Source organism: Melanaphis sacchari, unplaced genomic scaffold (genome assembly GCF_002803265.2).
Source record: "Melanaphis sacchari strain LSU unplaced genomic scaffold, SCAv2.0 Contig24_pilon_pilon, whole genome shotgun sequence".
Classification (NCBI taxonomy): Eukaryota; Metazoa; Arthropoda; class Insecta; order Hemiptera; family Aphididae; genus Melanaphis; species Melanaphis sacchari.
In genome coordinates this window covers 751,944-772,289 of record NW_020271125.1, presented here as the reverse complement: position 1 = coordinate 772,289, position 20,346 = coordinate 751,944, and the positions used below count along the sequence as shown (strand labels likewise).

Below are 20,346 nucleotides of genomic sequence, written 5' to 3'. Positions count from 1 at the left end.
CATAATATTATAGATTTGGCGTTAGGTATCTTAAACAAAATTTAATATAATTATATTATCCCTCCTTTAGCTGATCTGCTAGATTTGGGTGGTAATTAATTATTAATTAAATGATTACAAATAATAGTTTACAACGCGGTGTCTTATATAATATAATATGATGTTGATATCTTATTGTTGTCTAGTGTTTGTTTTCCGTACGGGCCACGCTTAAAGTGTGCAAACTTGGCGAACGTCTGCCAGAAGGATCGAGCACGAGCAGTGGTGGTGGCGGCGGAACAGGTGGTGGCGGTGGCAGCGGAGCTGATGGCGGTTGTTATTCAAACGAAGAGTCCATTTTGGATTTAGGTAAAGCTCTATACAAATTGCACTTGCAATTGCTGCTGCTCTTGGAAGCTGCCGCAAAAATGTACATCGCACTTTCCGTCTCGGCCGTCGAAAATAAAGTGAGTTTCTTGTTACTTTCGTGACTCGCGTTCGCTATAGTATACGTATATACTCGTATATATATATATATATATATATATATATTTTTATGATTTTTTTCGCCTTTTCGTAGCTCCAAAACTTGTCGGCCGAAGTGAGCACCGTGAGAAGAGCACTGTTGCGTGCCAAAGAAGAGAGCGGTACACATCCACTGGCGCCAACACCCGAAGAGAGTTTGGTCCAGATACTTCAAGAGTCGGACTGGCCTAACGCTTTGACATACGCTAAACAGAATAAGTACGTCTGACGCGTTGACAAAATATAACATACATTTCTCTTGATATGCTCATAGTACACAAAATAAAAATATTGTGCCTATACTTGATTTGCAATTCAAGCATATGTACCTATACTATATACCATACTCGATTGTATGGTGATAATCACTATGATATTTGAAGATCAGTATTAAATATCAATATTGTTCTCATAATATCTTGGTTTATTATTTTAGCCCTTTCAAGCCCAAATTTATAATTTTTGACTAAACATTTTTGTTTTCCTCTAATCTTACGTATAATAGCTATATTAAGAGAAATTTATTAAAAAATATTAATTTTTTTTAATAACTGCAATACGATTTAATGTGAGCATTTTTTTTTTTTTTAATTTCAATTATAAAGATAGTAATGTATAGCATAATAATCAAAGTTTTATTATCAAACTTACATTAGATAATATAATAATAAATGTGCGGTAAGTATCAGAATACAATTTTAACATAAAAAACTAATTAATAAATTAATTGTTTAATAATGAAGATAGCCAATCTCACGACACTACGTGAATAATTAAACGACTAAAATTATAAAACATAATCCGTGGGGCAACTCATCAAGTACGCTCGCTCCGTTTTTCGCGTTAGTTTTCCGTGCTTAATATACGTATATATTATTATATACTATACTTCGATACTTTAAGGTTATAATAATATTTTCGATGCTTAAACATAAAAATAGAATAATTTGTTTTGAAATATTCTTTGAAATCGAATACATTAAATACGTTTTGTACGTATAATCTTATCTTTAGGTAGAAATCAATGATTACTTTTACTTTACTTGCATTCGTAATTTAATTAGTGCTACTTCGTACGTCATATCTAAATTGATTATACATTTTCCGATTGAACAAATTAAATAGGTACACATAATTCTTGGTACGTTTTAACGGGTATCTGACTCACTGTATAATTATATTAACGGTATTTTTAATTTTAATTGGAAGTTATTGTACGTCATCAATTATTCAAAATAATTCTTATTCTTTTTTTACATATACAGTTACACTCGTAAATAGTGAAATTAATTTTTAAGTGATTATATAATTTTAAATAACAATTCTATTATATTTGATATATTGAATACCTGTAATTAAAAATAATATCTTAAAATAAGTTTAAATTTAATTCATGTAAATTATTATTGAATTAAAATTTAATAGAATTTAAATATAGTAGCAAATTTCTCAAGCAGTACATACATTAATAATTATTGTTAAACAAATAACATAACCATCAACAACATTATTAATATATTATAACAAAATTGGAGACCTTAACCTTTTCTTTCTTTCTTATTAACTTTGTACGTCTTGTATTATTATTATTAATTAACTGTTTTACTTTTATTGCATTTATGTAGGGTAATATTTATGAATTGTAACGTTTTAGTGTTAAATAATATAATAAGAACAACTTGTTTATTGAAACGAAACATCTAATCAGTAATCGTCTTTTTGTAATAGGAGTCGTTGGCTCAATGAACTGATATCGACCGGAACGGAGGAAGACGACGATGATATCACCAGCATATTGAGCGTATATTGTCATTTGTTGATCGAAAAACACTCAGGTTAATGAAATCAAAAATAAATACCAAAAATTCGACCGCTTGAGTCTTCACTAAACTGTGTTTTGCTTTACAGATGGATTCATCGTGACCGAAGAGGATTTAGTAAGCGTTACAAATGGGCTGATGACTGAACTCTTTCCAATGTTAGAAGCGTTGAACTGCATCGAATCTCGCGTCAAAGGGCTACCAAAAACGTCAAACTACTCCCAAAACTAATTAACTATTGTTTTATATTTAATATTTTATACTTGTGATCATGATTTTTGTATAGTAACAAGAAGTTTCGACGCACAATTTTTTAAAAATTTTTTAATGTCTACAAGACAAAATATTACATTTTTATCATTATTATATTATAATACTCTTAATTATCATATTATTATCTGATTTAATAAATAAAATTGTATAAGTTGCACATAAAACAATAAAACTATTTGTTATATGTGGAAAAAATGCTGAACGTGAAACATTCAAATTTTCAACATTCTTTTTTTTTTTATTTGCTGTCATACGTAGGTACTACAGGGTTAACAGTGTTGACTCAATACTTAGAACCTTATTCTACTTATTATCTTGTATAATATTTACATTATATAAATTCAAGTATTTTCTTATTTCAATAGATTGATGTATTTTCGCAATAAACATTGAATATAAGTGTAACAATCGCACTTCAAATAATCCAAAAATTAAATTTTTTAGGTCATTTAAATAGCACTTTTATCAATATCATTTTATAAGTTGTATACTAAAATAAATTATACTTAAAATGAGCCAAATCAATCGGTAAATAAAAATTGATCATTTTTTGAATTTGCAACACTCGTCACGTATACATATACTTTTTTCAATTAGAATTTATATCATCGTTTTTAGTTGTTTTTCTTATAATTTTTACACCATTTAAATCCACAAATTACATAGATCAATAACGAGATGTACGAAAATTTTGTGAAAAAAAATCGGTGACTCGATCTAAATAATTTTCAAATTTTTATAAAAATAATTCAGATTCTGTATAGCAAGTATTCCATACCGTTAAACTTAACGATATACAATAACCTAGCTCGATTATTTATTATTATTATTATTATCAACGAGTAACAATTAATACATGGCGTGTGAAATCATGTACAATTGTAATTGTTCAAATTAGTATATTTTTTTGAATGTAGTTAAAATGTGTTAAACATGAAAAATGGCAAATGACAACGTCATAAAATTTTTTATACTTATCAATATTTTCTTATTTGTATTCTTAAAATGTCTATATTTTCTGATTTGTCAACAAAATCGCTCAATCGTGTCGCAAAAAAATATGTTTTATGCTCAAATCATATGATAGTTCAATATTTTAAACGATTCGAGTACCCAATCGGTGACGTCGTAGTCTATGCAAGTTTCTTGTATTATTAGTCTATGTTTAACTTAAACTCGTATTACTGTAGATAAATTGATTATCAATTTTAAAATTATAAAAAACAATCGTGAAATGTTTACAATATTTGAATTTTCAGAGAAAAACGTATGAAAATTTGAAATTTTAATATGACTTGCATACAAATTTAAATATCGCAAAACAAAATAGAAAATTAAATTTCAACTTAATCTTAAGTTTTATGATACGCAGTGTTAATTCACTCTTATTTTACATATATTTTCCGCATCGTATTACGTTTTGTAAGACAGAGTCAACTCAATAATATATGCAGGTATAACGACTTCTAAAAATAGGTTGATTAATAGTTGTTTATTAAACTGCTATTGTAAATTTCAATATTTTTTATTCGTCCACCAAAAATAGTCAGATTCGTCTCAATGCTTCTCTAACAATATTATAAAAAAATGATTATACAAATCAATGTACGCATCTATACATGGGATATTTTGGCAAGAACAGGATAGATGTACGAGAAGAAGAAATATGTCCCTTGATAATATTTCCAACTATGGAAATGAAACTTATACAACTAAAAACTTTTCAAATAATTGAAGATGATTGTAGAGGTTTTTCAGCGTTTTTCAACTAAAGAGTGGCTGAATTTTACTAAACATCTTTATATTTTTCTCAAACTGGCAAAAAATGTGATTTGAATCGAAAATTAATCTGGTCACAAACAAACATAAGGTCAAAAAATAAATATTTTTATCGCTATCTTTAAATTTATTGTATATTAATTATTATTATGTATCAAAAAATAACATACAATTGCTTAATACCTTATTTACTTAAATCCAATACGAATTAAATACATATAAATATATATATTATTTATAAAAAAGAAAATGAAAAACATTTATTTAATTATAATATCATATAATATTGTAAGCCTGTCTGGATCGAATAAAAAAAAAAAAAAAAAACCACCCGATCGTACAATAATAATAAAAATGATTAATCCTAAATCTGACATTATGTTTAGAAAATAAATATTATAAATTAAAATTAAAATAGCAATATAAATATAATACTTAAAAATTTTTTTTTCGATGTGCGAGTGCGCCCTAAAAATAATATTATGTAAAATGTCTGCACCTGCTATTATATAGCCCGCCGAAGCTATACGCAATTGCACACAGTGGTCGACGGGCGCCCGTCGAAGAAAACAATGACGACGATGATGACTTGACGACTAACCGTTTAGCAGTTGACTTGTCGAAATCTGTCGTCTGACCTCGATTTATAAATTTTTAATACGTATACATGCGTTAATAAATACACATATATATGTGTGTGGACATATACAATCATCGTAACAGTGTGGGTACTCGGCATGACCGGACGTCTCGAATTATGTGGGGGAAGAGAGGAGCTGAGTGGTTGTATGATCGACGGTGTGGTCGGATTTCCGGTCATTGGGCGGCCGTATGAGCCGTATGAGTTATGTTGCCGACGACCTGTGGAGCGTCGGGACTGTACGTGGAAATGATTTGGAACACGCTGTTGGACGTACCAAAGACCAGCGCCAAGAAGCCAACGGCGATCAACACAGCGTTCCGGATAGTCATCCAGATGGTCACTTTGTCCCAGTACGTGGCGAACTCTATGATCACGGGCACGATGATGCCGAGCAACGAGAAACAGAAGGCTCCGATGAGTCCGATGAACGGTCCGATTGTCGGTACGGCTACAGCAATTACCACTGCGAAACACACACGTTATTATTAATAATTATACTAACATATTAAGTATGAAATATATCATATATTATTATTTTTAGTGATTTACCAAGCGTTCCCCACCCCAATTTTTCTCTATCATAATTATTATTTTAATTGATAGTTTTAATACTAATTCCTAAAATAGTCAAATCGCCATGGCCATGTCATGCAAACCGATTATTTGATGGACAAAGACTAAAATCTAGAGATTATGTGACTTTAACTGGCCACAGTAAATGGGATATTAAAAAAAAAAATTCAATAAAATCTCAGCAGCGAGTTAATTATATTCTTCGCTACTCCACCACCGTTAATACGCTAAAAGTTATAATACATATTGAGAGTTAGAACTCGTGTACGTGAACAGGACATCAAAAAAAAAAAAAAATCTTAACCTATATTTAGCATTGATATTAAAGTGACCCTATGGCCTATACTATTAAATTTAAAGATCAGAGATTATTATATTATATGTAGAAAACTCGTATATTTTTATTGATACACTAATTTTAAGCAAGTTATGACGAGCACTTTAAAATAATTGTAATATTTTTTATTATTTTAACTCTTATTACAGTTAAAATATTAATAAAAACATACTAATGTCTTTGATATCCTCATTTTTAAATACGATGGTAATAATTTGTTAATGCACTTATTAAAATTAACAAAACAAAATTGATTCTATTGAACACAAATTTCTATATTGAATGTTTTTAAGACAGAGGTGACAACACATGTATATTTGGTGACCTCTTAGACATAATTTTAAAAGTAGAACAGACTTTAAATCAAATGTATTTAAAATTAAAATAAACTGATTTTCGATAATTTAACAATGTTGAAAAATGATTTTTAATAATTGATGATTGATTAATAAAGTATTTAAAAAATCATTTGCAAAAATTGAAAAAATGTAAAATTATACATTTAATATGAAACTTTATAAATTTCAGTACAAAAATGTAATATTAATTTAACTATTAAGTTTTAAATTAAAAAAAATATTTTTTTTTTTTTTAAATCGTTAATTTTAAATTTATAAAAGTTATTGAAGAAAGATTTAGTATGCAATTGTTAATTATTATGACTTATGAGTTCCTCCTTAAATATAATCCCTATATTGCCCATATTATCACTTACACACAGATGAGTAGGTATGTAGATGTTAAAAAAATAAAAATACGCCTGTGTATACACTTAAACAAAACAATACGTCATATTAATTGCTTTTTTTGTACCACTTGATATAAAATATAATTATTAAACACCACATAAATGGTTTAATTTAGTAGATGCAACATGTTGACTTCAAGTGATTTATTTATTTATTTTTTTTTTTTTTTTTTGACAAAAAACTATGTTTATTTGTAATTGGAAAAAATAGTTTTTCTACTAAAAACGTCTTGAAAAAGTTAATTAAAAAATTATGAGATAAATTTTTCTTTTAAACAGAACGAAAAAAACATTGACCTGATGCAGCATGCAATTTGCATTTACGGCACTGTAACTCACCAGACAAAGTCACCATGACCGTTCTTAGGACGTAATTGTGGTAAATTGTAGTTTTTTCAAAACTATCCTGAATTTTTGTCCATGCGATTTCCAAGCAAACGAAAAACTGTAGACCGTATGTGCAGAACACTGCTAAACTAATGCATACTTTAGCAACTTGAGCAGCACTATAAACACATATAAAAACATTAATATTCAATAGTAAATTAGTTAAGGTTTCTGAACGCTCGTTGTAAAGAGTGAATAATAATTAATATAATTCAATATTATATTATTATTTACATCTAACCTAACCTAACTTAAAGTCTCGACAAAAATATACTAATATAAATTTAAAAAAAATAATCTTTGAACGTAATATCTCACAGTTTAAATCTCATCCAAAAATATTTCTGTTAGCTTAACATATACATTGTGATTTATCAATCATGCTCAAACCTCAAAGACCATATTTTTAAAATTTTTGAAATCTTTTGAACTGCTAAGGATATACAAACTTCTGTTTTTAAATGAAAACCCTCTTTTTAAATGTAAATTTATTAATGGATAATTTTTTTTTAATTTTAATGTATTTTATTCAAAACTCTGAGTATATAATGAGTTTATAATTTCTATACTAAGAATAATAATATGTTTGGAAGATAAAAAAATATTTAACATTTTAGTAATTAATATTAATCTATTTAAATCAATCTAAAATGTATGAAAAAAAATTGTCAAAATATAATTAATACTAAATCTAATATTAAATATATTTTGCAAGAGTATGTTTATAAATTAATAATGAAGGACTATTATTTTAAGTAAACAAATAATTTTAAAACTGAGAAACTACTCGTTCAAATTTTAAACGAGGAGTATCAATAATTAAAAAAATTGTATTCACTAAATAATTTACAACAAAAATTCTCATTTGAAAATCAGAAGTTTGTATCACCCCATAGAACATTCCCTATAAATAGTAGAAAAAATCTCAATAATTTGAAGATATGGTCTTAGGCACATTTAAAAATGTATAAGTATTATTAGAGGAAAATGAAGAAGAGCATGCTTAGTGAATTATCTAACATTTTCTATCAATATGTAAATATTAATATGCATATTAAGATTTTGTCAGAAGTCACGTTATTCAAATAAATAAATCTAATAGTCACGCGTGACACATGGAAAAATGATAAGATATATGAAGCTAGCTGTGTATTACACTTACACATCTTCAGTAGGAAGGTTAAGCGTTATACTCGACTCCGTTGCTTCGCCGTACTTCAAGTAACCAAGGAAACCGAGCAGAATATACACGATAGTCACACCACCCATGCCGACATTCAGCACACCGAAAACTCCCAAAAAGCTTCTGGGCGTTTTCATGTTGTTTTCCAACGGCATCACCTAAAATAAATTTTAATAATCTAAGTCTAATTCCATTACACATCATCAAATTATATTATCTGTCTTTAAAATTGCCATTTGACGTTAATAAGTCATGATAGACGAACAGTAAAATAATTAAAAATAACGAAAATATTAATGATATTTTCAAAAAAAAGTGACTTTAACGCGGCAAACTTTATACACCAATTTATACGAATATATTAAAAGTACAAACATAACAATTAACAATATTAGTAAAATATTTTTTCATGACTTATTTTAATTTCACGTTTTTTTTTTAACTAAAATATTTATTAAGTAAACCCATATATTTTTAATTTTATATTCTCTTTCAAGTTTTAATGAACGGGATTAGAGATATCCTGACCATTAGCCTAGTGTAAATGTCCATAATTTATAAATAATATAGAACACCTAATAAAAATTTGTTAATAAAATTAAGATTATGCGGGTCATGATTAAAAAATAAAAAAGAAAAGATAATCATGCATTAAAATCAATACATATTGAAAACAGGATTTCAAATTTTATGAAAAAATAAATGGGTAAGTACTCAAAATGTTCAATAACGCTGAAATCAATGAGTGCCTTAAACTGCATCGCTAATTTATTGAATTATCACGCTTTTCGAAGCTCTGCAAATATAATACGTACCACTCCAATAGCTTCCATGGCAAACACGGTGAGGCAAAAGAATGTCGGGAATGTTGCAAAAGTCCCTACTGCAGGCCTTTGCGAAATGCTAGGTAAGTCGCTTAACGTATAATAGAACGTGATTCCCAGACCAACGAACATCAACAAGTTGGCGAACATGGACACAGGCGCCAAATATTTAAGATTCGGCACATAGCTGAGCAGTATAAGCGGTATGAGCAGCATAGCTATAAAGTACCGGATGTTCAACGAAAAACCCATGTGATGTAGGAACAACTGTTCGAAGTTCGATGCGATGATCACCGTGTAAACGCTGCACGTTCCGAAGTATGTAACGAATAATAGCCAAAGCACTGACTGCCGGGTAAACGACGAGAATTTCCGGGACCATTCTGGTCCGTTAGCGAATGCCTTTTCAGCCACATCTGCATAGCCCATAGACGACACTTTAGTCCGCCTATAAAGCGTGTGTGCGCATTTCACCTGTAAAACAATAAGAGAATAATACACGCATATATTAAAAGCATTAAGACAAATCTAGATAAAATATTTTAGATTCAATGTAAAGAAAAGATAAACATTTTTATTAAATTAAAAAATAAATGTATAAGTGCGCAATGCCGCAACAAAGGAACATAAGAACTTATTTTTTTCAAAAATCTACAAATAAATGTTGTTTATTGTCAACTATCAAAAAGCAGCTCACTAAGTTCTCGAGTTATTTCAATTAGCTTATTAAAGAAATAATTATTTCTTAAACAATGATTTTCCAAAATTAATTCCAACATTCCTATCCTAAACTATTTAATTATTATATAAACTAACGAATAATTAATAATGTTTACTTATTAATATGCTCAAATTGAAAAGTATTTAATAAATTTAATTTGTTAACCGTATTGAATACTTAATATATATTATTTAACTTGTCAACAAATTATTTGTAACATAAAAAAAAATCAAAAATATGATTCAAAATAATATTGTTAAACAGTTAAAAGATATAATTGACGTAAATTGATCTTTGACTTTTGTGCTCTATTATAATATCAGTGCTTAATAAACGCACATATCACAATAATGACTTTTTAAATCTTATTGATCTTTTATGATTTATTTCTGAAGAGTTTTTAAATGATAATTTATTTATCGGTGTTAAAATTGATTAAAATTAAACCTCTATGAATCACTGTGTATAGTGACATAATAATTTTTTTAGAGAGATTAATGTGAAAAATATGTCTTTAAACAACGTTTATGTATTTCAAATAAAACACACAATATTGTATGATGACATAATGTTATATAATATTTAACATATGCGTACCAGTGAATACGAACAAAACGTGCACACGAATGACACGAAAACTGTTGCGAATATGCCGGTTATAAGTCCTGAACACTGGAAAGCTTGTGGCATGGCCAGGATCCCGGTTCCCAGAGACGCTTTGAGTAAATGAGTTAGCGTCTCACCGTTACTGTAAAATCAAAATAATTAGTAATTACTCATATTTATTATAATTTATATACCCCATTTAAATCAAATCACTTTAAACCGAAGTAAATAGTATGAATACCTAACAATAATTAATATAACAATATGACATTGTTCTCAACTACGCAATTAGTATAATATTAGCATATTATACACACACATATATTCATATAATATATAGGTATTAAACTTACGTAGTAGGGTGTTCTATGTTTCTGTCAAGGAATGGATCAAAGTAGTCAATGTCATTAAGATGTGGGAGTTCGCCTTTATCTAGTTTTTTGCTAGATTTTCGTCTGAAATAAATATATTATTAATAAACATATGTCTTATTTTTTGTTATATATATATACATAAAGCGTTCTTATAACACTGTTCATGCATACAATGATTATTTTTAGTTATTGATTTAATTGTAACAAGTTATAAGTTATAAACACATAAAATTTGACTTAAAAATAATCGAAAACTATTATATCATTAGAATAATCATACTGAAACTTTTTTAAATAACAATTAAACACTCGAACCAAATGAAAATATAAAACTAGATAATATCATGATTTATGATTCTTTATAAGGTTAAAGTAATAACACATTTTTAAAGTAAAATATTCATATCTAACTTATGAATTTATCATTGATGAATATAAATTAGAATATATTTTTAACTATATCTTATGAATTATGAATAATTGAACGAAACATGTATCGAATAAGACAACTGTTTATTTTTATAATGAAAAATAACTAACACTTTAATGATGGAACTGATGAAAGTGGTACTTAAATCATTTATCAGGATACAAAATAACTTTTCTAGTTAAACTTATAGGAAAAAATGTATTTTCACCATAAAATAATTACCTTAATGCTTAAACTAATAATATAATTGTTTATCACTTAAAAGTAATTGTTGTTTACATAACAAAAATCTTCTTTTTTTTCATTAAACTATTCATTATTTAATATAAAAATGATTTAATGATGTTCATTATTTCTGTAAATATATATTATATACAACTATACGTCATGTTAATAACAAACTTTTTACATTTTCTGCTTAATTTCAAAATGTAATATGATGTTTGTGAAAAATAGAAGAGTAAAAGTATAGCACAGATTATTAGTTTATGCACGTAAAAGTTACCTAATTCAAATAATTACATACGATTTTTTTAAAGAAAAAAAATTTAGGTGGTATACTGCGGTAAACATTTATAACTAAATGCTTACATTATAAACTAATTTTCCGGAATACACCCCACACCTTAAAATTTCTAACATCTTTAGTGTTTATATATGTACTTAAATTCGTTGATAATATATTGTTTCATGTAAAACTAATTAATAATTATATATATATGAAGGTAGTTGATACATTTTGTTTTATTCAAAAAACTATTTTTTATTTCTTATTACAATAACTTGTAAAAAAAAAACTCGAGTTCACGAAAAACGAATAAAATTTTTTTATATTTGTATATGGTAACCATTAAGCACATAAAATAAAATAGTTATTATCATTGTATACAATTTTAGACCTATATATTTGGTCAAAACTACTAAAACGGCTGTATTAAAAATCTATGTAGCTTACATTTAAAAGAGTTTAAGAAAGGGTAAATCCAAAAACATTTAATATGCAACGAGCAACGCGTGCAAGATCAGCTAGTATTAAATATTATGATTAATATTTGAAAAAAGCTTCTTACGATAAATTTAGTACGCTAAAAATAAATCATTTATTGCTGGAACAGAAATTCAACCTTGTACTTAACAATTAAAATACGATAAACGCATTCGTTAACAGTAATTATCCGTGGATCAAAACATAGACGAAAGTCACATAATACGATTATTCGGACTTGTGGTTTAACAATGATGTGTTCTTAACATGGAGATAACAATACAATTGCAGAACACTATAGAAACATGTAAACTACACAAGATGAGCGATCATGTTATTTTTATTTTTCCGTGTTGTTTGCTTTATGAGTCATCAATAACAATAAAATCTGTTGTCTTAAAAGCATTTTTTAAAACTGTTGATTATTATGTTTAAACATCATAATAGAGTCAAAAGTAATAACAAAAAACAAAAACAATAAATAATAATATTAATATGGCAATTATAACGCTTACGAGATATTTAGAGCATCTAAAAATTGTACATAAACAGATACGATTTCGTTTATTCGAGTAAGTATTACTTGCTATACAAATATGTCACAATATCGAAGGTAAAACTTTAATACTAATCTGTACCATAAAATTATTCCTGCTATGGTACACGAAAATAACATTCAAAATATGTTCACAGCAACATGTTTTAGCATACAGGCCAATGAGCATAAAATGCCAAAATTCCAAAATTAGTCGCCATTAAACTATTTCACATTTTCACTCTTTATAAAAATAAACCAGTAACATGGTATAATATGATACTTTGTGAGGCCATTCGAAATACATCTGACTACAAATTGACATAAATCGAATCCATCATCAATACTTTCGAACGAAATAAATCATTTTATATTGTATAAAATTTATAATATGTATATCGACCCTAAATAATTATCAATGTGCAGCACACCGCTAGCATCGAAATCGTACACAATTATTACATATTTATATCGGTTCAGAGTTCGAAGCGCACGCTTTTTGAAACCAATAATTAACAACGACGTCTCTTGCCAGGCGCCACGTTTCTGGACAAAAAAAAAATACGAATAAACTATATTATACAGAATGATTCACTAAGCATGCTCAACCAATTTTTATCATTTAATCATTCTAATTCTGATTTACGAAAATTATAAATTTACTCGAAAACCATATTTTAAAATAGGTACTTACATTTTTTATATCATTTTTAAGTGTCTTAAGGCGATACAATCTCCTAAAATTTAAATGATTACTCTCTTTTACAGTAAATTGTTTATTCATTTATTAACTTTTTTTATTTTTTTTTTAATGTAATTTATATAAATCAAAATTCAATCAATTATATTCTGAGTAATTAAAGTTTATTTTACTACTTGTAATACGGATAATAATTGTGTTTAAAATATACTTAAAATTGACTAGATATATTAATAACATATTATTTATTATTGATTATACTAAATAAATTTTACTAATTATGAAATATTTATAGATTAATATTAATAATTAAAATAACAAATCATTGTGACACCCATATCTTCTATAATTACCATAGAATATTATCTTTCGAACAGAAAATTTAATAACTCGAAAATACGAGTATATACTTTTAATATTAAGTTAGCACCTAATGTGCTAAAACATTTTAAATAATAAAAAATAAATAATAGCTTGAAAACTTCATGTCCAAATTTAAAATTAGGTACATTAAACTTGTCAAAAAAAAAAAAAAAATTACTTAACAATTTACAGCAAATAAAGGAGATTCTAATTAAAAAAAAAAAAAGTTGTATACCTACTTGACATTACATAAATAACATAAAATAATCATAGTAAATAAAAATGAAGTTTTTATTTATACTAATATAAATTAATAAAATCAGAATTTAAATAAATACATGATAATTAAAGGAAAAATGAGAGTGAACTTGATTAAAGAAACATCTCCCATATAACCACCGACTAACAAAATGTCAAATATTAAAAAAAAAAATTGTTCTTGAAAAATAAAAATAAAAATGCAAAACTTAATTAATCGTAAAAAGAGTTGAGTGGATTACATGTATCCGCAATTCTACGATTTATATATTTTATTCTAATCGCATCTAATAATTTATTATATACTAACCATCGAGTTACGTTATTTTTTAGCTATATTACATATTGTATAAGATTCACTACTTTGGTTTATACGTTTCGAAAGAGAAAAAAATAACTTAAGAATAGAAAAAATTATCAATAAAACTTACATGTCTTGCGGTAGGCATTCTTTCATCTTGGACTTTTCGTCCAAAAGGAACGTCTGGAGTTCAGGCTCTACGCCTTGGGAATCCTGAAATTCGAACAATGACCACTGTATTTATTTATTCTTTGAGAATGTATAAAAAATATTTTACACGGAGTATTTGAAGTGCGTCTTCGGTACAGATATTATTATTACAATATTTAATATTGTATAAAATATTACACGAATATCCGTACACGGCTAGACAGTAATATATTCGGGAGACGTCGAGACCTGACTAAGGAAATGACAAAGAGAGAACGAGGAAAAAAGTGGATCGTTGACAAGTTATTTGGCTCACAAGAAATTGAAACGTCTTTAAAAATAAACTGTATAGGCGTAGTGAATAGGTACACACTCATACGCGATCTGAGAGACACTAAAATATATTTCATATACATTTATATATATAAATCAATTAGATATTATATACATTAAATATAGGTAAACGGCGGTGATATGATATTGTATCGTGAACTCAATTATACCGTGTTGTAGGGCGGATGCGAGAGAAATTAACAGAAAAAATACATCTTCCTTAAATGGAGTTTCAGCTTATAAATGTATGTATTATGCGTATATTGTATATATAATGTGCAATGTGCAATTACTTACTGGAGTGTATGCAACAATGATAGACTTGTCGCTCGGCGACTGAGGATTTCGTGGAATATACACTATATACTAGAGGAACGCGAGTATAGTACCGTTTACTGTCAATTATCGATAGAGTGCAAGTTATGGATAATTATAAATTATTGTGTCTAAGGCGGTCCAGAAAAAAAATTATTTTTTTATATTTTTTTTTCCACGACGTAGCTACTTACGACGGCCGCAAATTAACTGCGACTGGACGCAGATCTTCGTCCGTCGTTATTTTAAACCCCAAAAAATGTGTTTGAACAAGAGAGATATTTACAGAAACGTGCTTATCAGCTAAAATATTGAACATTTAAAAAAAAACGATGCATGTATGTAGGCCTATAATAATGAGATATTTTTTTAACTAAGTAATATATATATAAATATATATATTAAAGTCGACATGGGTAAGTATCATATATGAATAAATGATTAAAAAAAACGGTTACGCAGTGCGACACGAACACAGACGGACAACTGTACACTCAGTCTAAAAATAGATACCCTAATTATCGGAATTATGTATTGTTAAATATTATGTTCTGCGTTGCCCACGCTTTATTGTTCTTTACACTACACAAACGTACTTAACTAAAATAATAAAATTATAATGCATCAATAGTCTATAGGTATCGAAAAATAGAAGTGAATTTAATTGGAGCTTAGGACTTCTTTTTGTATAAGTACTTAATGGATATCAATATGTATTACTTATAATACATTTATTTCTATATAAAATGAATAAGTTAGACAGTAAGTAGTAATAAACAAAACTATCGAAAAAAAAATACTATAATGTATTCATAGATATAAAATAACATCTTAAAATTAATTGATGGTATAATTTTTTTTGTTTTAAATATACCTATTTTACATTATTTTTTTTATTCTTCCCCATTACTACAAATAAAAAAATCTAGATTTTTCACTATAAAGAAGGAATTAAAAATTTCAGAGGTTTGGGCTTTGTGTTAAATTTTGGAAGTTGAAACACAAACCATTATAATAAAAAGAATGGTTATAAGAATACAAAATTTTCTTTGAATTAAATAACGATATTTTTAGATCAATGAAAATAAAAAATTTATAAATTATAATCATACAAATTATCGAAGAATTATATTGTAATAAATTGATTTGTTTATCTGCATTACTTTAAACCCTACATATAAAGACGCAAAAAAAAAAATAGGAATTTTTCAATATGTTTAATTTTAAACAGGCTTAAAATACTTAAATATTATAATAATTATAATAAAAATAGGAATACTGTCATATTGGAACAATCGATGAATTAAGGACTTAGGTATTAGAATGTGAACAATACCATGGATGTCAATGAATAAGACATCTACGTATAACATGAATTACACTTCAACTGGTTAAAAATTTACTGGTCTTGCAGAACTAAGGTATTTTAAAAACAAATTATGCTAAGCTCAAAAATTATCAACACATTTCAAAAATTATAGTATACTACCATGTGATCATATTTATATATATATACATATAATTTTATCATAAACAGATAGTGTTATTTGAATAATAAAAAAAATTGATACTTTTTTCCCAAAATTTCTTTTCTAATTTAAATGTTATTTTTGAATAATTTTGTTTTTTAATCTATTAATTTTATTTACTATAATTACACATTTTTCATTAATTAAATCACAAAAAAAAAACTTGAATAAAAATTTAGCAACAGGCATATAATATAAACTATAGAATCTATATTACATACTACACCTATATACTTTCTTGGTACGTTTTAAGAATTAATGAAAATTTAATCGCATATATGGATATCGATATGAAAAAAAATTCATTAATAAGGGTCAAGAGATAATAAAAAATAATTAATTGTAACGCAATTACAAATTATTTATCTATATTAAATTAAATTGTTTATCTATAAAGCAAAAATAGACATTTAAAGTATAAAAATAAAAATAAAACGTTTGCGATAACCTATTACCTATATAGAAAAAATATGTAGAAAATAATTGAACTCGTAATAATTACTGTAATCATAACATTCCGATTCTTCGTAAGAATCTAAATAAATTAAAAACATCATTAAAAAAAATTAATTCATTCTTATTTTACCAATGAACAGGTACGGTTCAATTTGTAGTTTGGTTAGGCTACTAATTAAACTTACGTGTATATTTAACAAAGATATATTATTGCGGTGTATACTTTTAATTTCCATTCAGAAAAATATTTTAATGAACATTGACATTATAAAAATCAATATCTATATACTGGACCAGTAGTACAGTCATATCTATCAGTATTTAAAGTTTAGTTAAAAAAACAATTATCGAGATACTCTGAATGATGTGTGTTAAAAATTAAACTTTTAACATAAACTTATACCCATTTGACAAAGACATGTATTTATCCGATAAAAATGGATAAAATGGCCAACCTTGCTTATCAATAATTTGAGTAGTGCACCATAAATTCGTAGGATCGACTACACATTATGCATCTACACACCTCTAATTTAAATGTAATAAAATCTTTTAGAATAGAAAAATGTTGGTTCATTATTCAATACCTATTTTTAAATCTAATAGCTCATAAAAAATTCAACTTTAAAAAAATATCAAGTAAAATTGAAATGTTATTAAAAAAAAAAAAATAAAAAAAAATAACCCATTAAATATTTTCAGTTTAGATAAAATTTTAACTACGTCGACCACAGGTACGTAATATGATTAAATATAAAGAACTCAGATTACATGATAGTAATAATAAATTAATAATAAAAAAAAAAAAACTTACCATGATTACGCTTAAAATGGATTGCCTCTTCTCACGCTGAAATAAGTCCCCCGACTTTGTAATTATTCGGAGCGACTTTATTACGCAGCCACTGTACTAGCTGGAGTTGTGCAGCGTCTTCACAGTGATAATCAAGACACAACCTGTAAAACAAAACGTACGACAAATTTATACGGACTCTACAAATCGGCTATTCACGTAAGACTAAACACACAACCCCATAAACATCATCGTTGTCGCACCGATTATGAACGCATTATGAAACGGCCTTTGACACGAGCCGTACGCGTGATAACGCAATTTAGTTGTCATCGTCATATAATATGTACATGATTAAAATATTATTAAAATAATTAATATTATCCGAAGACATTAGCTAGGCGACCGCTACACATCACGTATACGTGGCGCTTAACGAAAATGCTTATCGCGTACAATTTCGTTTTTCCATTTTAAATTCCTCGTAACTTCTTACACCTCGCAATATTATGATAATGAGTGTTATGAAAATAACTACTTTTATTATCTAACAAATAATATTTACTATGAATTCAAGTGGAAAAACGAAAAACCATATTTTGTGCACTAATATATTATTTTATAATATATTATGTTATTATCGTATTTGTCGGTGTGCACGCGGTATAACCACAGCATCCACAGATATAAAAATATAAATACACAAAAAATCATAGTTAATAACAATAGAAACAAAATTATGACATTTGACAGCCAATTAGTTGCGTTGAAAAATCACTATAACATTCAAAAAATTAATCTAAATTATTTAAATATTTTAATATGTATAATGATAGCCGAAATAATGATCCTGTATATAATAGGTTACATGCGTACAATAACCGCTAATATAATGTATTATTCTGCTTAGGTGAAGATACCTATGGCGTAGATAATATATTTCTGATGGTCCCGGACAAGTTGAAGGACTTGTACGACGTTCTATAATTGTGATCGTTTCCAAGGACATTTCTCTAGTAATTATCTGTGTAGTGTACGCGAGATAAAAAAATTACTACACAATGTATTTAGTTAGGGTATAATATTACGCACGTGATAAAGTTAACATTGTGGTTTTATATATTAAAATAATGTACCTACGCCGTTGACACGATCGGTTTTCAATGATAAATTTAATTTTTTTTTTACAACAACGCAATGAGATAAAATATTATAATTAACAAATTAGGGAATTCTGTATGATAAATGTACGCGCGATACATCAATTTACGGATAACACACGTAGGGACATGCATTATTTCCGAGCCTAGATTTCAAACGTTATAAGTAATCATCATCTCCTTCACAATAAAACGCGTCAATCCAACAATCACGAGCGACATACCATTATTTTATCATCTCACCTTTTAGTCAGGTCCTTAAATAATTTTAACGAAACTGTAGCGTATAGAATCATAGTAATGAAAACATTAAATTCTTTAAATCTCTCCCCCCTCCCGTCAAAACAAGAGTGAGAATAGTAATAACAGTTCTAGAAAAAAATCATACATTCATTACCTAACCTTATCTACTACTCGGACTTTAAGTTATTCATTTAATAAAATATATTGGTACAAATTCTACCGTTAAAATTCATAATATACAATGACATAATAAGCTATAACGTAATAATTTTTACTGACAAATCAAAGTTTAAAAAGGTCACTTTATATAATATATTAGGTAGGTATAGTGTACAAACGTGATTAATAATATGTGATAATTGATTAATGATTTCATCCTACGACTAGCTATATATTTTGAAATTTATCTACGTGGTAATTACGTTAATTGCGAGTATGGATAAAAATAATATTTATACAACAAAGGCCACGTGCATGACATATCTTGTGGGGACCACGTGGTCTACGCACGAATGTAAATATTTATTATTTGCAGCAGCAAAGGTCGACGCATTATTAACATAACACAAATAAAGAAAAATAAAACAATTTCATTTTCCAATACGCCATAAGTTTATATATACTACATGTTGTTTTGTACATTTTGTCAATAAAATAGTCAATATACGAAATTATTTACCTATAAACAAGGAGAATTATGTCTAATACATCAGAATAATATTATTTTTTTTTATTTTAAATCTGATAAATATAAAATGCATACAATAATACTCTTTGTTGAATAGTCTTTACAAATGTATAATAGCTTTTTAAAAAAATGAAATAAAATCATTATGATTCTAAAGCATAGCAGAGTTATTTTATAATAGCGAGCTTAATACGAAACACATGCGCAGTTTTAATTGAAACATCTATTTAGACATTAATAAAATTGTCGTTGATACCAGTGATGTACCGACGAGTGAAGGGGATTGAGTATTCAACCTGGCCACCTCATTGTTTTTATTTTTTTCTTTAATATGT

The 20,346-nt window shown here is 27.0% G+C and overlaps 2 protein-coding genes across 5 annotated transcripts in view; one reads left to right on the top strand and one right to left on the bottom strand.

The window, feature by feature from the left end:
• LOC112594955 (protein furry) overlaps positions 1 to 2,698 on the top strand; it is a 104,961-nt gene extending 102,263 nt beyond the window's left edge. For both annotated transcript variants that reach the window (XM_025339995.1, XM_025339994.1), the window contains exons 42-45: positions 186 to 446; positions 560 to 723; positions 2,233 to 2,339; positions 2,413 to 2,698. In XM_025339995.1, the coding sequence (XP_025195780.1) occupies positions 186 to 446; positions 560 to 723; positions 2,233 to 2,339; positions 2,413 to 2,555 (675 nt within the window). In that variant the 3' untranslated portion in view covers positions 2,556 to 2,698. The remainder of the gene's footprint in view (positions 1 to 185; positions 447 to 559; positions 724 to 2,232; positions 2,340 to 2,412) is intronic.
• Positions 2,699 to 4,793: 2,095 nt separating this feature from the next.
• LOC112594988 (proton-coupled amino acid transporter-like protein pathetic) overlaps positions 4,794 to 20,346 on the bottom strand; it is a 34,167-nt gene continuing 18,614 nt past the window's right edge. For 2 of the 3 annotated variants that reach the window (XM_025340044.1, XM_025340043.1), the window contains exons 2-9: positions 17,942 to 18,084; positions 14,475 to 14,557; positions 10,752 to 10,853; positions 10,390 to 10,540; positions 9,063 to 9,545; positions 8,227 to 8,405; positions 7,017 to 7,183; positions 4,794 to 5,482 (exon numbers count right to left, since the gene is read on the bottom strand). In XM_025340044.1, coding sequence (XP_025195829.1) covers positions 5,193 to 5,482; positions 7,017 to 7,183; positions 8,227 to 8,405; positions 9,063 to 9,545; positions 10,390 to 10,540; positions 10,752 to 10,853; positions 14,475 to 14,557; positions 17,942 to 17,944 — 1,458 coding nt within the window. In that variant the 5' untranslated portion in view covers positions 17,945 to 18,084 and the 3' untranslated portion in view covers positions 4,794 to 5,192. Of the gene's footprint in view, positions 5,483 to 7,016; positions 7,184 to 8,226; positions 8,406 to 9,062; positions 9,546 to 10,389; positions 10,541 to 10,751; positions 10,854 to 14,474; positions 14,558 to 15,124; positions 15,366 to 17,941; positions 18,085 to 20,346 lie in introns of those variants that run through there. The other variant, XM_025340045.1, reaches the window with a different exon arrangement.